General features: G+C 51.5%; 3 protein-coding genes across 3 annotated transcripts; 2 read left to right on the top strand and 1 right to left on the bottom strand.

The window, feature by feature from the left end:
- Positions 1-199: 199 nt before the first annotated feature.
- On the top strand, positions 200-2,811 carry CSUI_009975 (apical membrane antigen ama1; the record flags this gene model as incomplete). Its single annotated transcript, XM_068070082.1, has 5 exons — positions 200-431; positions 695-1,129; positions 1,340-1,439; positions 1,798-1,919; positions 2,529-2,811. Coding segments are annotated over 5 exons (954 nt in total), but the record flags the coding sequence as incomplete, so codon positions are not given.
- Positions 2,812-3,535: 724 nt separating this feature from the next.
- CSUI_009974 (trna (cytosine -c)-methyltransferase) lies at positions 3,536-14,548 on the bottom strand. Its single transcript, XM_068070081.1, has 12 exons — positions 13,044-14,548; positions 12,031-12,148; positions 11,118-11,324; positions 10,569-10,665; positions 9,983-10,178; positions 9,185-9,230; positions 8,210-8,668; positions 7,919-8,012; positions 7,507-7,588; positions 6,469-6,642; positions 4,291-5,945; positions 3,536-3,693 (listed from the first exon to the last, which is right to left on the bottom strand). The coding sequence occupies exons 1-12, from the start codon at positions 13,186-13,188 to the stop codon at positions 3,547-3,549; spliced, it is 3,420 nt and encodes a 1,139-aa protein (XP_067917944.1). The 5' UTR covers positions 13,189-14,548; the 3' UTR covers positions 3,536-3,546.
- CSUI_009973 (uncharacterized protein) lies at positions 14,462-16,150 on the top strand. The gene has a single exon (XM_068070080.1). It carries the CDS (start codon positions 15,660-15,662, stop codon positions 15,963-15,965), a length of 306 nt encoding a protein of 101 aa, XP_067917943.1. The 5' UTR covers positions 14,462-15,659; the 3' UTR covers positions 15,966-16,150.
- Positions 16,151-17,269: the final 1,119 nt, after the last annotated feature.

Genomic DNA, 17,269 nt, shown 5'->3' with positions numbered 1-17,269 from the left:
TGGCATCGGCGGTCTTCGTGCGAATCAGCCTAGAGAACCGGCGCTGCACTGTGAGCTTTGACTTAAGCGGGTGAACGTTTGTCACATGCGACTTAGTCCGGACGTTATGCAGTCCGACTGCATGGTTTTTTTTTTCGTCCCGAGCGACGTCGAAGGCTATTCATCACGCTGTTCCTGAGCAATGTTGCTGTTTTCAGCAAACGAAGCACTTCCCGGATACAGGTTTGGTGTGTGGAAGAACAGTCGTTGCCAGGATTACACTGAGTTGGATGATTCGTGGATTGAAGCTGTGAAGTCGAAGAAGGACTGCTGGATAAAGGCATTCGAGAATGACAAGGTGGCGTCGGATCAGCCAGTTGGCTATCCACTGACTGGCCAGTATTCATGGGATGACTGGTGGCCGGTCCATGAGCAGAATCAGCCGCACTCCGGTAGGCCCCCAATGTTCGCACGCGCACCGCGTTTCGGGCTGTTCTGAGGTGTCAAGGTCAGCCTAAGAATCACTCATAACGGCAAGCCAGGATACTCAGACTGTTCGTAGTTGGCAGCTCGCGCCGAAGGACGGAAAGAGCGGTGGCACAGGGGGTGTATAGTTAAGTCAAATTCCGGCCGTTTTACGCGCGCGTACAGCGAACCACGGAGTCATGCGTATCATGGCGAGTCATCCGTGGTGTGTGTTGCCCGGGTGTGACAGGTGGCGTGGGACGGAACTACGCCTTCTATTACATCGACAATGGAGTGGGCAAATGCGCTCTCTCTGATAAAGTCCCGGACTGCCTTGTGACTGACGAGACAGCTGTGTCGTATACAGCACTAGGCAGCTTCTCAGAAAAGAGAGCTTCAATCACCATACCAACCACGGCTGCCCCTCCCAGCCCTCCCGAGCCACCCGTCCCCGGGCCAGATGTACCAGTCCAACCAGACGTGCCAAGCGTACCCGACGTGCCAAGCGTTCCAATAGAGCCGTCCGTTCCGACAGAGCCAAGCATACCGGTCTGCGATTCTGCGATGGTTCCGGATTCTTTCGGCTTATGCGACCTCGACGCGTGCAAGCGCCAGAAAACAGGCTGTGTGAATGGGAAGATCCTTAGTATGAGCGTTGACTGCACAGACGAGGAGCAGAAGCAGTGTAAGCGTCACCTCGCGAGTCCCCGGAGAATACTCTGATGAGGACTTTGTTTGACAGCTGTCTGCTGCTTAGAAGCTTTTTTCTTTCTCGTCAGCGTTTGTGTTGTCTTATGGACACGCCGTTAGGCTCAATTTAACATGGCTCGTGTGGAGCTGCCTCCCCATATTGTTTTGGAGGGCTACAGTTGTTCTTTTTGTCCTGTCCTCTCAGGCGTCGGTGGTTCGAATACTGGCTTAATCGCTGGTCTCGCAGTAGGAAGTGTGTTGCTTTTGGCGCTTCTTGCGGCAGGCGGCTACTTCGTGGCGAGGAAGTAAGGACTCAGAACAACCCGTTATCCGCGACTGAACATGTTGTGCACAGTGGACTAAGGTGTTCGGACTTCGCTTAGTTTACGGGAGATGTAGCGCTACCTGTGGTAGCTTGCTTGTCTTATTTCTTTGTTGGTGTTGACAGATGCGAAGCAGGCAACAAGCGCCACACTTTATGTGCCCGTTTGTGCATTACTTTTTCATAGTGAAATTGCTCGTTGCAGGAGGCAGTTGTACACAGGTGCAGTTCTTTTTTTTTCCGGAAACGCACACATATGTAATGCATTGCCAAGGCGCAATAAACGTGCGTGCTAGTAGCCTCTCAGGAGTTTTTCACTTAATCTGTGGAACTGTGTTCAGAGCAAGAGCGGGACAGGGGTCGCCAGCGACTGATCACAGCATGGACTACGAGGAACAATTCAAGAAAGAAAAAAAGAGACCTAGCGATCTGATGCAGGAGGCGGAGCCCTCGTTTTGGGACGGTAAGGTGGAACAACAGAATCTTCCCATGACGTCAGTCACCGGCGAAGTCTTTCTTTTCTGTCGCACACTTTTGTCTATCGCGCCTCAGAGCTTGTAGGTTCGTGCTAGTTTCACAGTTTTCCGTGCCGGCGCAACTGTAGTTTTCTGCTCTGAAAACCATATAAGGAATCCGGTATTTTCGCAAACCGCTACTAGGGGAAGATGGCGTCGCATGTCTTCGCTTGTAGCAAAAGTCAGTTTTCGCAACGTTCAAACCACTACAGTTATTGGGAAACAGGGTGGTCCGGAGTCGGTTGCTTACTTGAGGCGATTGCCTTGATCGCAGCTGGGTGTCGGACAGGCGTTCCGTGTTCGGAGAGTGTTTCGGACGTGAGCACGTTCGGTCCTTTTTTTTTTCTTAATACCCGCAGTTTATGAGTGAAAAGCAGTTACAGTTGTTCTCTTGCTCTCCTTGATATGACCCATGTACACGCCAATCAGCTTCAGTTCGTTACGTATACTTGTGAAGGAACATAACACTGGATACTTGCCGCCGTGCTTGGAGGCCGCCTCCAGTGGAAGCCGGTGTAACACGCGTTGTTCACCCGTGGTGTGTTCCATGTGAACAGAGGCAGAAGATGATCTCGACGCTGCAGCGGATGAGACGCACGTCGTTTTGGAGGGAGAATTTTAAGGGGCGAATGTTCACCGGAGTTGCCGGTCAGGGAGCAGTTTCTTTTTGCCGGCGCACGGTGTTAGATGCTTCAGCCAATGCAGTCGAATTTGTATAGCTTTGCACTCGCAAAGGCATTTCCAGGACGGTTTCCGGGCTTTGACCTAGGCGCGGGTGCGCAATTTGTAGCACACGCTGTTCTGGCTGGTTCTCGTGGCGGGAGCATCCTAGGACTTGGTTTTTGTAGAAGGCGTACTGGTTGTTTACCTTCCAACGATGTGTTGCCATCTGCTTATGTCTTCTCCTTGGTGCTCCCGGACTTGATTTCAACATTGTCTATGTGACGAAGGAGCGCAGGACCCGCTCTTCGGTGAAGAAGATCATCTGCGACACGCGCACTCTGGTGGAAACTGCGATGTGCTCAAGAAAGCTATGGGCTGGTGTACTGTTCATTTGAAGCTGTTTGCTGTCCAGGAATGAGCTGTCCGCAACTGGGCGCTGCAAAAGATGCCGAGCGAAGTCAGACTGTCTTGATGTATTGCGTGCATCACTCTAACACACTGTGTTCGGCTGGCTCAATCTCAGACATTTTAATGCACTCCTGTTGCTTGATCTGCCGTTGACACGATCTATACCTCTACCGCCTTTCGCTCCACTAGTAGTTGCAGTGGCCCGGCTTCCGGCTAGAAATTGTTTGCGTGACTCATCTATGGGTGCTTCGCCTAGCGACGCTCAGTGCGCGGGCACCGCAGCGCTCGTCGGGCGGCCACACAAGGCTTTCCAGAAACAAAGCACAGAAACAAAGAATTTGCTACCACAGCCGGTGCCACGCTACCCATGTTCGAGGTATTTATTGCGCCAGCAGTGTCGTTCGTGAGACGGCTATCGATGTTATCGTCTGTTCCGCAAAGGCTTTTCGAGCACGTAACAGTGTGCACCCGAACATGGGGAGTCAAGTAAAAGCCCTTCTGCTTTTAGCCGTCTTGTGTACGGCACACCAAAGAATTTCTTTGGCATGGAGCAGCTGGAGGTCTGCTGTGCAGTAAGAGGCATTTGAGGGCGTGGCAGGTATGCGAGTCGATCATAAGCTCGATGTTCGCTCGTCCCCGCCAGGCGGGGGCCTGAGCACAAAAGCAGATACAATAGGAGCTTGCTTCGGCTGCACTGGTATTAGAGCCGGCACTGGATGGCATTAGGAGGCACGGATCCGTCTGCACCAGATCGAACGCGGATCAGAGCACGGTCACCCCGCTGCTGGTAAGTTCGCTTAGCTTTGTTCTGTGTGACTTACACTGCACTGTCAAGACTCGGGTACGCTGTTAGGCGAGAACACGGATGCAAGGGAATCCATACCTTTAGCTCTCAGGTGGAGCTGTAATCACTGGCTCACTCTTATCTGGTTCGTGGTGATATTTGGGTGCCGTCACGTCTCCATATACCCCGTACGTCGAGTCGATATAATGCTGAGGGAACCATACAGTAGCTTAGCTATTGCCTCCAAACTGCAAAAAGAAGTGATTAGACAGATGCCAAATCTTAATGCTTCCGGGAGTACTGCTTGGTCTCTCTGAGGTTCTGATCCGACAGCATGTTATTGCTACTCACTCAAGCCAATGGCTGTCGCGGGTCACTAGCAAGAGAGACACCGTGATTCCCGGCTTCGTGTGCACTTCTAGTACTCTACTAGAAGCTGTCGAGGAGTGAGTGAACTTTCTTACGATCACTTGCTTTGGCCTGTTCGCCTCCTTGTCGCTTGATTCGCCGGACTCCCCGGGCTTGACACGTGTTTCTTCCGTTTCTTCGAAATCCGTAACGAGAACCAAAGGGCCTTCCTCCGTCGTCTTCCGCAGATCTGATCCCCCTGGCAAATTGGCCAGTTGCTTCATATCGACCCTTGGGGGCTTTGCGCCGTCACCTAGCAACGCAAGCATGATACCAGGATCGACATTTACCAGCACCCGTGGCCCCCTGAGTGGGCTCTGTGAACTCGGAGTCCTTTCCCTCAGCCGGAGATCCTTTGGTGTACAACCACAGTTGCTGCTGGAGGAAACTCCCGTGTTGTCGAGGTTGTCTCCTGTCAAGAAGCCATCTTCTCGCAGCTCGCTGCAACGATTGTTCAAAGCCAGGGGCACAAGCCACTGCGCTCCTCCGTAAGAAAGACGGTATTTGCTTGCATTTCTAGCTTGGAATGCTACGCATCCAGCACTTATAACTTTGTACCGGGAGCGCCCCAGTCCACAGAGCACACGCTCAACACCTCGTGAAACAAGCCAGACGGTGCGCAACAACTTCCTATCCTCCTGGGCCATCCCGTTCGTCTTTTCGGTGGTGCCATTACACAAGCGGGAATCACTTCTCTCTTCGTCGCTACTGAGCGTCTTGCAGGTTAAGCAGCAGTCGGTCTCAGAAGAGCGACTTCCTTTAGCATCGATCCTTGGCATTGGGACGCTGTCAAAAGCGGGAGACCGCGTTTGTTGGGATTCAGTCTGTGATACTGCTGACAGTTCCCTGCTCTCGCCTTTTACACTCACGTTCTCGCCCTCGCCTCTTCGCCTTACAAACAGAGAGGCCCGTATTCCGGACGGAAGCCCTGAACGTCCCGTGCCCACATCCGCCACCCGCTGCTTCACTCCGCTTACTCCTGTTCCCTTGGCCGCCTTTGGCAGTGCCATGGCTGAGCTTGCCTGATCGGCCCCCGGCGCAAGATCAGCGGAGAAGCCCAAGGAGGCGCACGCGGCTCGCCACGCAGCGTGCAGCTTCTCTTCTGTGATGCACGCTTGTTCTGCCTTTTCACTCGTGGATTCCGCCAACTTACAGGGTCCGGCACGGCAATCGTCCGAGACGGCTGGGTAAGGGAGATCGTTGCTCGACTCCGCGCACCTCGAGAAGGCTCCCGCGCTGTTAACTGCTTCTGAAGCTGTAGAGGACTCCGGGGCCCCCGGGGGGAAGTCCTTAGTAGGGGTTTGGTCTACTGCCTGCTGGCGAACGGTTTCCATCCGCAGCTTCTCTGTGTATTGCCGCTGCTGCTCTTCGATGTGTTTTTTCGCCCACCCGAGACCCACAAAGTCAAGTTGGAGCTGTTCCAGCGATCTGCAGATTTGGCGGGGCGACGAGTCTGAACAAGCATCATGTCCGCGGTGCCGCTGCTCAGGGGAACCCGCTGGTTCGACGGCGGCGAGTACGCCTTCGTCTGCTACGTCCTGATCACTCTGTACTTCACCGTCGGCATTCAGGGTTGCCTGCGCCGCTGGTGGCGAGCAGTGGTCTCCTGTCGCCGCCTGAGCCCCCCTCGACGAGGTGTTATCTCCTGGGTTCCTTTCAGTGCGGCAGGGGAGATGCTTCTTTTTCTCAAGGACCGCAATGAAAAAGCCACCTGACAACGGGCATAAGAAGATATCCAGATACACGTTACATGCGAACCTCAATAGAATAGCTTCTCTTCATGCAACCCGAATGAGGAAGACCACGGCATGAGCACTTGCTGTGCGAGTGCCGGGTCGCCCCCTTCTGACTGCATTGTGGAAAGCCAGTGGCCCTGACCTTGTGCTCGCACTTTGCTGATATCGGTACAGGGTTATTGTTGGTGGCGGCGGAAACGGGGAAACGGTTCTCGTATATCCCTGGTGGCCTTTGATAGGCTTTCGAGTCAGTATGCCGTGCTCACCAAGAGCCAAAGGCTGGACCTCTGTTGCCCAGTGGCCAGTAACTCTCTGAAAAACAGTCCACGCAGAGCCTCCGGTCGAACTTGCGCCTTCGTCTTTCAGACTCGGTTCGACGACCTTTGACGGACCGTCAGCAACTGAGAACTTCCTCGCTACAGATGCAGACAGCCGGAATCTCTATCTCGCAAACAGTGGCTAAAGTGCTGTAAATACACGAAGTTTTTTCGGCCATACCGGTATTGTTGAGATGAGGAAGGAACCTCATACACCGATGCAACGGGGGTCGTGCGCTTTTTGCGTTCATGGCATGCTGAGGAAACATTGTCGGCCTCAGCTTTTGACGTGCTTGGGAGGTGTCTGGAACGTCCTCGAAATTGTCGTAAAACTCCTTCTCCCAGTACACCCGCCCTGCAGATATCACAAGGACATCAGCCCCGTCCAACCGCAAGAGCAGTAGTCAAAGGCCCTCCGTTCCACACCACTTCCGTCCTAGGGGATGGCTAGTCCGACTGCTCTCCGCCGACATTTCCCCTTCCCTTTTTTCTTTGAAAGAGCCCTAGATGATCACCAAGGATCACGGGATAACTCGACGAAATCATGAAAAAGAACAGACGCTGCTGGTGACGAACTCATGAGCAGCAGAGCAACGAATCTAGAGAGCGTGGCACCCTAGGCAACAAGAAGCCCGCGCTCGCCCAGGACGGCGAACGTACCTCAAGAGAGTTTTCTGCCGTCTGGATACCAGTGGGTGAGGGTCTCACCTACGATGACACCAGGCCTGCGAACCCTCCCGAGCACTGAGACGCCGTCAGGCGGCACCGCAGGGATAGAGAATCTAGGCAACAAATTCAAATATACGCGGGAAGCTCAGTAAATCCGGCAGCATGCCGCAGTGTCGACCACGTTGGACTGTGTTTACGGATAGGAATACTTCAGTTCAAGTGCAGTCAGGCAGACAGAGAAGCACCAACAGAATTTTGTAGAAGCCAAGCCTACAACACCCGTCGTGTGACAGGCTGGTGCCAACACATGCGGGAGTATGCAGCAGCTAGAGGGGACTCCACTCGCGCATACAGCGGAGTCGTCCCTGTTGTCTCTGTCGGAGAAGGAGACGGCAAAAGAGAAACCGTGTGAGACTTGAGCGGTCAGAATTGTTTGACGTCCAAGTCTTCTTATTCAAGATCCTCTTTTGATTTCAGCTATAAGCGAGAGACCTGGTTGCCTAGTCTGAGTGAGGCTCATCGAACTACTTTACATGTACCTCAAACTTACACGTTTCGATGCCTGGGCGTCGGTCAAGGGCAGGGAGAAAGTCTGAGCAGTCGATCAGCTCGACAGCTCCATTCGTTCGCGCCTGCACGTTCACGGTTTTCCTCACGAAGGGAAGAGCGTAAAAGGAGGGAATTAGAGCGCTCCGGCACGATCAATCAAGAAACCAAAACCCAGGAGAATATCCGGGCTCCCAGGGACAGAGACGACTCTTGCTGCAGTGGATCCCGCGCTCTCCGGCATCTACAGTTTCTGCGAAGTCGGCTTCGCTAGCACGTAAGGTAGTCTGCGCGCCGTATACAACTTGGCTTAGACGACAGAAACCATTACAAGGCACGAGCGCTCTACGACTGATCTCTCTAAGAAAACGAACTGGAAAAGCTAAACACATAGTGCGGACAGTCCAGTGACTTACTAAGGCAGCAGCGACGACAGCCTCGTTCTCGATCGGGTTGAAGGAGCAGGTGCTGTAGACAATCCGCCCTCCAACCTTACAGAGCTTGATGCCTCTAGAAGACAACAACAAAAAAATGCCTACGATCCATGCTCACCGTGCACGAGTCAGGATAGTAAGAATCTAGGTTTCCATATACGGGGATCCTAGCAGCGCCACGCACATTGCTAGAGTCTCGGAGACACTAACCAACAATGAAATCTACACATGTGACTCACGGATGTGCGACACGCGCTTTCTACTCCGTCTTACCTCAAGAGAATCTGTAGCTGTAACCTATGGCATCCAAGGCCTTGGTTACTATGCCAGCGTGTCCATAGGCTACGCGCTTTTCGCAATGTCCCATCGGCGCTACAAGGCACATCGCAGAGCACGCAGTCGAACCGCAGCGGACGCAGAGCAGCCACGGGAAATGCTGTCGGACATCTTCTCACGTTCTCTTTCATCATTTCGGAAGAGACACCGTTGAAACTGCTTTCATACGGGTCAAGTCCTTCGGCTCCGTTTACAGCGCTCACATTTTCCCCAAGGCTCCCCGGTTTTGCGGACGACCCTTGAAGCTGATTTGTCTTGTTTGGTGCTTGAGCGGCTCCGCGGACAGTAGGAAGGACACGCTCTTCGGCTGGAATGATAAGGGAAGGGAAAAACTGGGCGGAGTGGCAGGTAACAAGGAGACACGGGGAATGAAGATGCCGCAAATGATGAATCAACCTGAGATCAGCGAACAGTCAGTGTCACGTGACACACAAAGAGGACGCCAAGTGCCACCAACCAATCTGTGATCCGTGCCTGTCCATTCACTGACTTGAGCACACGTCCTTTCGCTAGGCCAATGCGATCTCTCTCGACGAGAGCGAGCGAGCGAGCCTGAAGCCACGAGGATTCCTCATACTGCCGCTCAGACGACACTATACAAAAGAAAGAGGTGGTGTCCTTCTACAGACCAGATGCAACTACCTGTTTTCGTGCTACTGAGGGAGAGTTAACCTAAGGCCCGCCTTGACTGAGCCTCATTGAAGACAGTATATTCATAACCAGACAGCAAATGTCTTGGGCAGGATGCAGTTCCGATGTGCAGGCTGCTGATCTCCTACTGCAGTGCTGCGTAGCTTCGCACAGTTGTCTGAGAAGCGGACCAAGACCAGGGAAGAGGTTACAGAGCCGAAGAGAAGCATAGGACACCACAAAGGACTGTCACAACCAGCTACCGCGGTGAATCTGGCGTACATGTGCGCTCGTCCGGAGTCGGCATCATTCGCGACGACAACGCCAGCTGAAGGAAACCAGCCCACACATAGCAGGAAAACAGCAAGTTGCGTCACCGACTGCAGGTCAGGATTTCCCCGGTTCTGTGGAAAGAGTGCTGGGAAAGAAAAGCATGACGTTACAAAAACCGCATAGCAAACGAAATGTTGTTTAGGAGATATTTACCTAAGAAAAGACAGGAAGACACAAGGATCGAAACAGCCCGAAGCAGGCTAATGCTCTCTGTTGTAACAGATTCAACGAGCTGCACTGGCCGCATTCCAGACTCCGCAAGGTGAGGTAAAACAGATGAAAGCGGGCCCTATGATGGGAGAGCCGCCACGCAAAGTGGTCAGTATAAAGCAGAAACGGGGAGACAAGCTCCTGTACGTTCACGTGGTTCACCTAGGCTTGGAGTACCAAACATCCTTTGTTGTGCTGAAGAGACCTGCAGCATCACAATGCAACCCCTTGTCAACGAAGGGCCAAAGTCATTTTCTCACCCCAGGAAACTCTCCTGCTGAGAAGGACACCTACGTCGACTTCTCCCCCAGAGTCTTGAGTGATGCACCTCAAGTCATCCTAAGTGCATCATAATAGCGACCCGGATGTCTGCCGGACTGGTGAGACTGAGGAGACATCTTGAAGGAAGCCACCACTATTCAGAGTAGGTGTAGATTTATACTCTACCGACATCAAACGAGAGCGCAAGACTATCGTGAAGAACCTCTGGAGCATACCCCCGCCCCAAAGGTTTCTGTTCTCTTGTACGACACGTACGAGGTATAGAGTCCGCTTGATACTGGTCGTCCCCGTAGCTTTTTCCTCCGCCGACTCCCTTTTCTCCTTCAGAATACAGCTGAGCCAGACGCCGCCTTTCTTGGCAACTCTTCGCGTGCGCGGCATGCATGCGGTCGAGGAGCTGTGACGTCTTCGACCCAGGTGCCGCGCAGAGGTCCAGTACGAAAGAATCCGGCTGTAAGGACAATCCGTTGTGAGCACAGCGAAACTGCATGCAGCAGCTACGATAGCGATTTCTACGCGCACGCGAGAAAGAGAAGCAATTTGCCATGACGAACCGGGTCTCTAGGGAAGGAAGCTCTTTCCTTCGCGCAACTGGCCTCGGATGGCTACTGAAAGGAGTCTGGATGTGACAGCGTGAAGCGGAAGAGTGGGGACTTACAGCCGCCCTCCCTCTTCGCGCAACCGAGGGCAACTCGGCAAGGAACGCCGTGCTGATAACAAGGACTAGCAGCCACCTGCCTGTCCGCTTTAAAAAAAAAGTCGGGAGAGTCTGTGCACCTCAGAGCGCGGCTCTAAGGTCCGCAGATATTTCGAAAGCGTGAACGAATTATATCTGGTTTACCTTGATGTCAAGAAAGAGAGCGGGAATCATACTGACGACCTCCTGCCGCATGATTGTGGCTGCTTCTGACTGGGCTACCAAAAAACGGTGGAAGTTTCTGAGACAGAGATAGAGAAAAGAGCGAGGGTGTGCTTTTGAGAAACGTCCAGAGTACAACTGCAGACAACAAAGCAAAGGCGACGTACGGGATGATGACGGTATGAGGAGACGGTCGCAACAGCATTGCATGCAGGATGGATATCGCTGAGGCCACGGATCGTCTCTGCCCTACAAACGCGCGTGATAACCCGCAAACACAAATCAGCATTCTCTCACACATTACACATCAGGAACGTGTAACACCTTACGGTGGGGCTCCTGCAAAGAACTCTGTGAGTGCCGAGACGAATGTGCATAATGAGGCCAGAAAGCCACATAGAAAAGCGATGCGGCCAGGCAAATCAAGACGGCTGAAGGACAGTGGGGTACAGCAAGAAGACTTCCAACTATTGTCTTCGTGGGTTGACCCGTTCCACAAGACAACCGGGCAAAAAAGCTACTGAGACATACAGAAGAGGCTTGCAGGTTCTCAAAGCGACACGCGACACATCGATCTGATAAGCTTCCGATCCCTGAGCAAACCAAGACAGGGCCCGGAAGGCTTGACTAAGAGACCCCTGGCGGAGGCACTCGGACGATGCAGGGAAAGAGCCTGTTGGAGATGTACTTGACGGAGAAGCATCAGTGGGGTTGTTGACACCCTCATCTTCCTTCAGCCTAGAAAAGCATCAGAATACGACAACAGTGAATGAAAGCGCACGACCATCAGTCACAACGGGGGTACCAAAGCTTAACACGACATAGCAGTCTTGCAGCCTAGCGGTGAGACAGCTTGAAAGGGCATGAAAAACAGAAACCTACGGCCGGGTGATAGCATGACATTGTAGCCGTGAATCTCAAAACTATGCATACTGGTTTAGTTCCCGGGGCGGCCTGTCATCAGGGGGCACATTAACATCAACATATCTGTGTCCCGCTTTAATGGCCCTCTATATGCCAACGAGCTCACCTGCCCGGCACCTTCGGATCCCGAGGGTATCGTCCGAGCAATAAATACACACTACCCTTCAGTACCAGGTAGTCTATTTACTTATGTGAGCAGCAGTTGCCACAATGCTAGGTTGAGAGCATAAGGATCGGAATGACTGTGGCTCTCCTACATCACGTATGTTTCCGGTAGTACGGCATATACAAGAAAGGCATTACGTGCATGCGGCATGTGTCGGGCCCACAAGGCCTTATACGGTTTGCCGCCAGGCAAACAGAGAGCCCCTTGTACGCGCTTATCCTCTCCTTCGGCTTCGGGTAACCGTGTCCCACAGCGATTCACCTTATCATTGTTAAGACGTACAGGAGGAGGAAGAGAAGAAGAAAGTCTAGGATGAGAAAGAGATGGCTAATAAGATAGCCAAGGAACTCTTACTGTTGCATAGTCCGGTGTATGTACTCCCGTATATAATGCTGGTGAGGCGTAGACGTAACAATGCGGAAAGCTGTAGGTAGGTCCGTTCTTAAACAACCAAGAAAGGAATCCCATTCTTCTACAAACAACAAAGAGGATGAGCCCTGATTTTCCGCCATGAGCTCTCCAGCCTACTCCCCCTCTTCTAGCAACAAACGGGAGAAGAGTATCTCTATCTGTATGGTGCCCTAAGCCAGTTCTAAACGAACCCTGATAGACTGGTGTTGATATAGACCACAAGAAGAAGCAGCTTTATACCTCCGTCCCTTAGCTGTGGCTCGGGGGACTTCGACAACCTGGTGTTGTCACGGTATCTCTTATCTTCCTCTCTTTGAAGTGGCTATCTATGTATAGGCGTGAGCATCGTCGGCCTGGAAGCCCTTCAAGTGTAGGGATGTACGTCGGGCATGAAGATCTGCCTGTTTACTCAGCACCGCTGATTGAAGACCTTTTTTCCTCTACAGCAATCAATCGGATGTCATACGCACTCTGTTGAATACGGGCGAACAGAAGGGTCAAATGCAACCGGTGGAAATCTATCTGCCTACAACACGCCATAAAGGCAGGGGGTATGTCATCTATATGTATACACACGGACTGTAAGCCAGATGTATGAAAGACATACGTGATCGTTCACAGGTGAGAGGGATGGGCAAACAGTCTAAGAGGAAGTCAGTGTCTGAAAAGATAGACATAGACAGCCATCGAGGATCCGGCCAGCATAGTAGAAAGCACTCTCCTCATGAAAACAATATGTGCATACGTACATGCATATTCATACATACACACATTGACAGAGACACACATATATACCTATTATGGATGTATCCACAGGTACACGCATGCATAAATAGATATATGCATGGATACATGTCTGCAGTTGTTGGTAGCGAACTTCAGCCCCCCCAGCCCCCTCCCCCGCCCGCCTTTCGCAAGCCCTTTTTGCGCGCAACCCCCAACCTATACAGACGCACCTGGAGGGACAATCTTCTGCTGCCTATAATATTCCTCCCATTCAGCATTCTCACGTACATCAGGAAACTGCTGCCAGGCGTCCTCGCCCTTCTTGTTCTCCCCCCCGCCCCCGGACGTATTGCTGTTCTTCTTCTTCTTGCCCATTTTTCTATTTGCCAGGCTCTCAACTTCGAGGATGAAAGGCTAGAGTATTTGAACAAAAAGCGAAGACGACTGGAACTGAAAAGATTTGACGTGAAGTCTCTGTGTGGCCGCACGGTCGAGATACTCGGTTGATAGAAAGATAGATGTAGAAGTATGGCCACGTGTATGAGTGAACGGATTGCAGTCAGGGTGCCGTCAAGTCGGCAGCTAGCGATTCAGTGCATCGAGATTTCAGAGACAGCAGAGGGCGGGAATGACGAAAAGGCAGTTCACAAGGGCCCCGAGCAGCTGCTGCTTCTCCCTGCCTCCCCTCTTCGTTCTAGAATCGACACGGAAATGTCCGAGGAAAGGCCCTCCTGATGGTGATAAAGTGTGCGTAAGGACGCTCAAAGAGAGAGGCAGAAATTAGTACATAGATGCCAGAGGAGCAGTGAAAAACGTACTATTACACGAAATCCTGCTTCTTTCGTTTTCTCAAAGAGATTCAATCCTTCCTCTCGACCTTCCTGAGAGAAAGAAAACGCTCCGTGTTTGCTGTCACCGTGACAGAGAAAGGAACCACGGAACAATAGATGGAAGTAGTTTATGTCCTCATGACCTATGAAGATGATGTAGAGATCTGAGAAGGAATCATGTAGGCTTCTTATTGATGGACAAACTAATGAAGACAAAGTCGACGGAGAAGGAAAATACATATAGAATGGAGTGCAGGAATCCAGCCAAAAATAACAAAACGCCCGGACAGAGACAGTATACTCGCTCACTTGTACTGCTACAACGACAACCATAGACCGCCTGCTGCTTCAGATGATGGCGATGAGGGAATGAACAGATTTCGACTTTCTCTTTGAAGCATGTCAGGCTCTTTGGAGAAGGAGAGTGGAGGAGAGAAAGCGGGCTCTATATCTTCGGACTAACAGCAACTACAGCCACACATGAGACCCGGGACGAGTTCGGGGCTTCGGGGCTCGTGGCTGAATGGGCGTATGTGGAGCTGAAGAAAACCGGTCGTTCAGTTCGTGCATGCAGAATAAAGAGATACTTGCATCTCGGGGTCTGACACAGAGAAACAGAGAAAGTCCAAAGCCACCAAACATCTCTTTTCCCGAGCGAGAGCCGGGGGAGAAAGAAAGAATCCTGAGACAAAAAGAAAATCGCGCAATCCGGAAAGAACGACGACGGAATCGAAGAAAACCCTCATCTCTCCTCCTCCTGGCCGGTGCAACTGTCTCCCCGCATGCATGCACAGACTAGGAGCCTCGCTTAGTTGCATCGTAGAAACCTTTTGTGGGGTGCTACAAGAAGAGAACTTCTGTTTCAGGCCGGAAGGACCGCTTTGTTTTCTCTTCCTCGAACTGCGTCGTCACTGTAATTCTCCTGTGTTGTTGTAGCTCCGTCTCTATGTGTTTGTCACCTGTTCAGGTGTCCCCGTACTAGTCACGCATGAGAACTTCAGCACGCAAGAGCTTTCTTCTCCCGCTAACAGTTTCTCGTATGCTTTCCGTTCTCCCTCCATCTTCTCTTTTTTTTGTGTCTTGAAGATCTTCTTTCTCTTCTCTTCACTTCTTGTCGGTCTCTGCGGTTCGGGTTCTCTCCATCTTGCCGTCTTCGCTCTTTTCTCCTCTCTTTCAGTATTCTCTCTCTTCTTTTTTCTCTCTTTCCTTTACATTGCCTCTACAGCCTCATCTTCTTGCACATTTGCTTCGCCTTCGTCTGGCTGTCGATGGCTTGAGCAAGAAACGCCAACAGCCCTTGTCTCCCGTTCTTCGCTACCCGCTTCTCGTTGCCTCATACCGTTGTTCCACATCTGTCTCTCTACTTCTCGTTCCGTCTGTCTCCCGGTCTTCACCTGTCTCTTTCCTAAAAGAAGACACAATCCTCCTTCTATCGTCACACAATTCAAGGACGTTAGGACGTCCGTCCTTCCTACACCTTCGTTGTACACATCAACATGGGAAATCTTATGTCAGCTCTCTTACCTGCTCGAACATGCAAACGGCTGAACCGCCTATGGAAAAACTCTTACTGGCTCACAAGTACAGTTGCTTGGGTGACAACCACAGCTGCGATAACTCTAGCTGCGCCTGTCATCTTTCATTATGAGAAGGAATGTCAGCTGTTTGAAACTCAAGCTCAATTCTATCAGCAACAAGCTGCCGCAGCTCAAGCTCTTGCTGCGGCAGGGGGTGCTGTAGGTGCTCAAGGCCCGGTTCCTCCTCCTTCGCCTTCTCTCTAAGGGACAGACTCTATACCCATCTGACGCTCTTCGGCGAACGTCATGATTTTGATCATAGAACACGAGAGAGAAAAGAGAGGGAGAAGAAGTGTGTGAGGCAGGGAGTGCGCTGTGATGGTGACGGTAATGATGATCAGGGTGTCCGTACAGGAGAAGAAGATAGGGCATGATGGGGAACGAAAGAACAGAAGAGAGAGAACAATGTGATTTCTGAGGGTAGAAGCACGAGAGAAACATGTGTTTTTGTCTAGGAGGAAAGTCAAAGAGACGCAGAAGAAAAGAAACTCATCGTGTCCTCCTTCATTGCTCTAAGCAGTTTTCTCTCCACACCCTCACGCTGACAGGGGTGACTAGGAGGAGTTGGGTTGCCTTTCCTCTACCTCAGTCTGTTGGAGTGTCTGGACAGCTCGGGGAGTCCACTCTTTTCCTTACCGTCTTGTTGAAGGTGCAAGCAAAGGGAAATCTCTGGAACCCTCTACGTCCACTTCCACTCCGATGGTATCGGAATACTCCCTTGTCGAGACAGCGAGGCAAGGATTAAAGACATACCTGTGTGTATATGGGCACATGCGCCGTATCGCATAAATGTGTATATCTATGCATATGTATACGTATCTTACGTCTATATCTGTATGTTGATGTGTATGGTCTACAGCATATATCGATATCTCCACATATCCTGTAAATCATACACCCTCACTGTGGGTATGTAGGAATGTATGAGTAAATACCAACTCTCTATGGAGACGCAAAGAAATCATGTAAAATTCTGTGCAAGCCCTGAACCACTGGCCTTCATCATGAAAACCCTGGCCCCCTCTGTTTCTTTCTCCCGTCCTCACAGTCAAGCCGTCGCTTGTCTCTTGCGAACTTGTGTTTGTAACCTTTCCTCTCTCTTGTGGAAGCACTAAGCCAGCGACAGGATTAAGCTGAGAGCTCGTGGGACCCCCAACTGGCTAGCTCCTATACAGGAAAGAGGGGCTGATTAATCGACAGATCGTGTGCGCGAACATCTATACTTTTCGACCGAAGACGGCGAAGCACGCCATTTACTTCAACTGTGAATACGGTTGTCTAAACAGAGAGCCCTGCAATTGATTTCTATAGTGGACAGTGGGAAGTTCAAAAGGAAAAGGAGGATACAAGGGCGTTGGTATTCATGTAGAGTAGTGGCAAGTGTAGGTGCACTCCAACTAAACCCTAAACCACCGTCGGCCGGGGCTCTGTTGTGAAAACGTAACCCACCACAAGGCTCCGAATGTAAGGTCGACAGCGAGCGAGTAGTGTAGGCTCAGAAGACGTATTGTAGTGCAGTAAAGCATCCTGTTGGAAAAGACGTCGACGGAGAAACAAAACGAGTTCTGTGAGGATGATATCCTCTTCGGATCTTCTACGCATCGCTTACATGCTCATTTCGGCTCCCCTCTCATAAGCAGAACGACGGTCATTCCTTTAGGAAACTGATCACTAGAAAGCAACCGTCTCTGATGTGTTCTGGAAGGTAGGGGGATGTACAATAGGTGTGTGGCTATACAACAATATTCAGTCACATACGTCCTTTTTTTCGAACTAACTCTGATACGCAACGTAGTGAATGAAAGTGTCGGATGCTACCGGGGTCGCTTGTTGTCTTTGAGCGAAACATACCATCGACACTCCCCGCGTCTGATACCAGGGAGAACTTCCATACTGAAGGCAATACCAGGTGAAAAACCAAAGGTATATGGAAACCCAATTGGTGAAGCACATCTATAAGAGCCTAAACGTGCTCGTCCTAGTGCCACGTATTCATCCCTGCGATACCCATAGGGTGGTAAGGACTCCCGTCATTGTGACCAGGTTCTT

Source organism: Cystoisospora suis (assembly GCF_002600585.1).
Source record: "Cystoisospora suis strain Wien I chromosome Unknown contig_6458, whole genome shotgun sequence".
Taxonomy (NCBI): Eukaryota; Apicomplexa; class Conoidasida; order Eucoccidiorida; family Sarcocystidae; genus Cystoisospora; species Cystoisospora suis.
The sequence above is the reverse complement of the archived record's forward strand: the minus strand, read 5'-3'. Positions and strand labels throughout refer to the sequence as shown.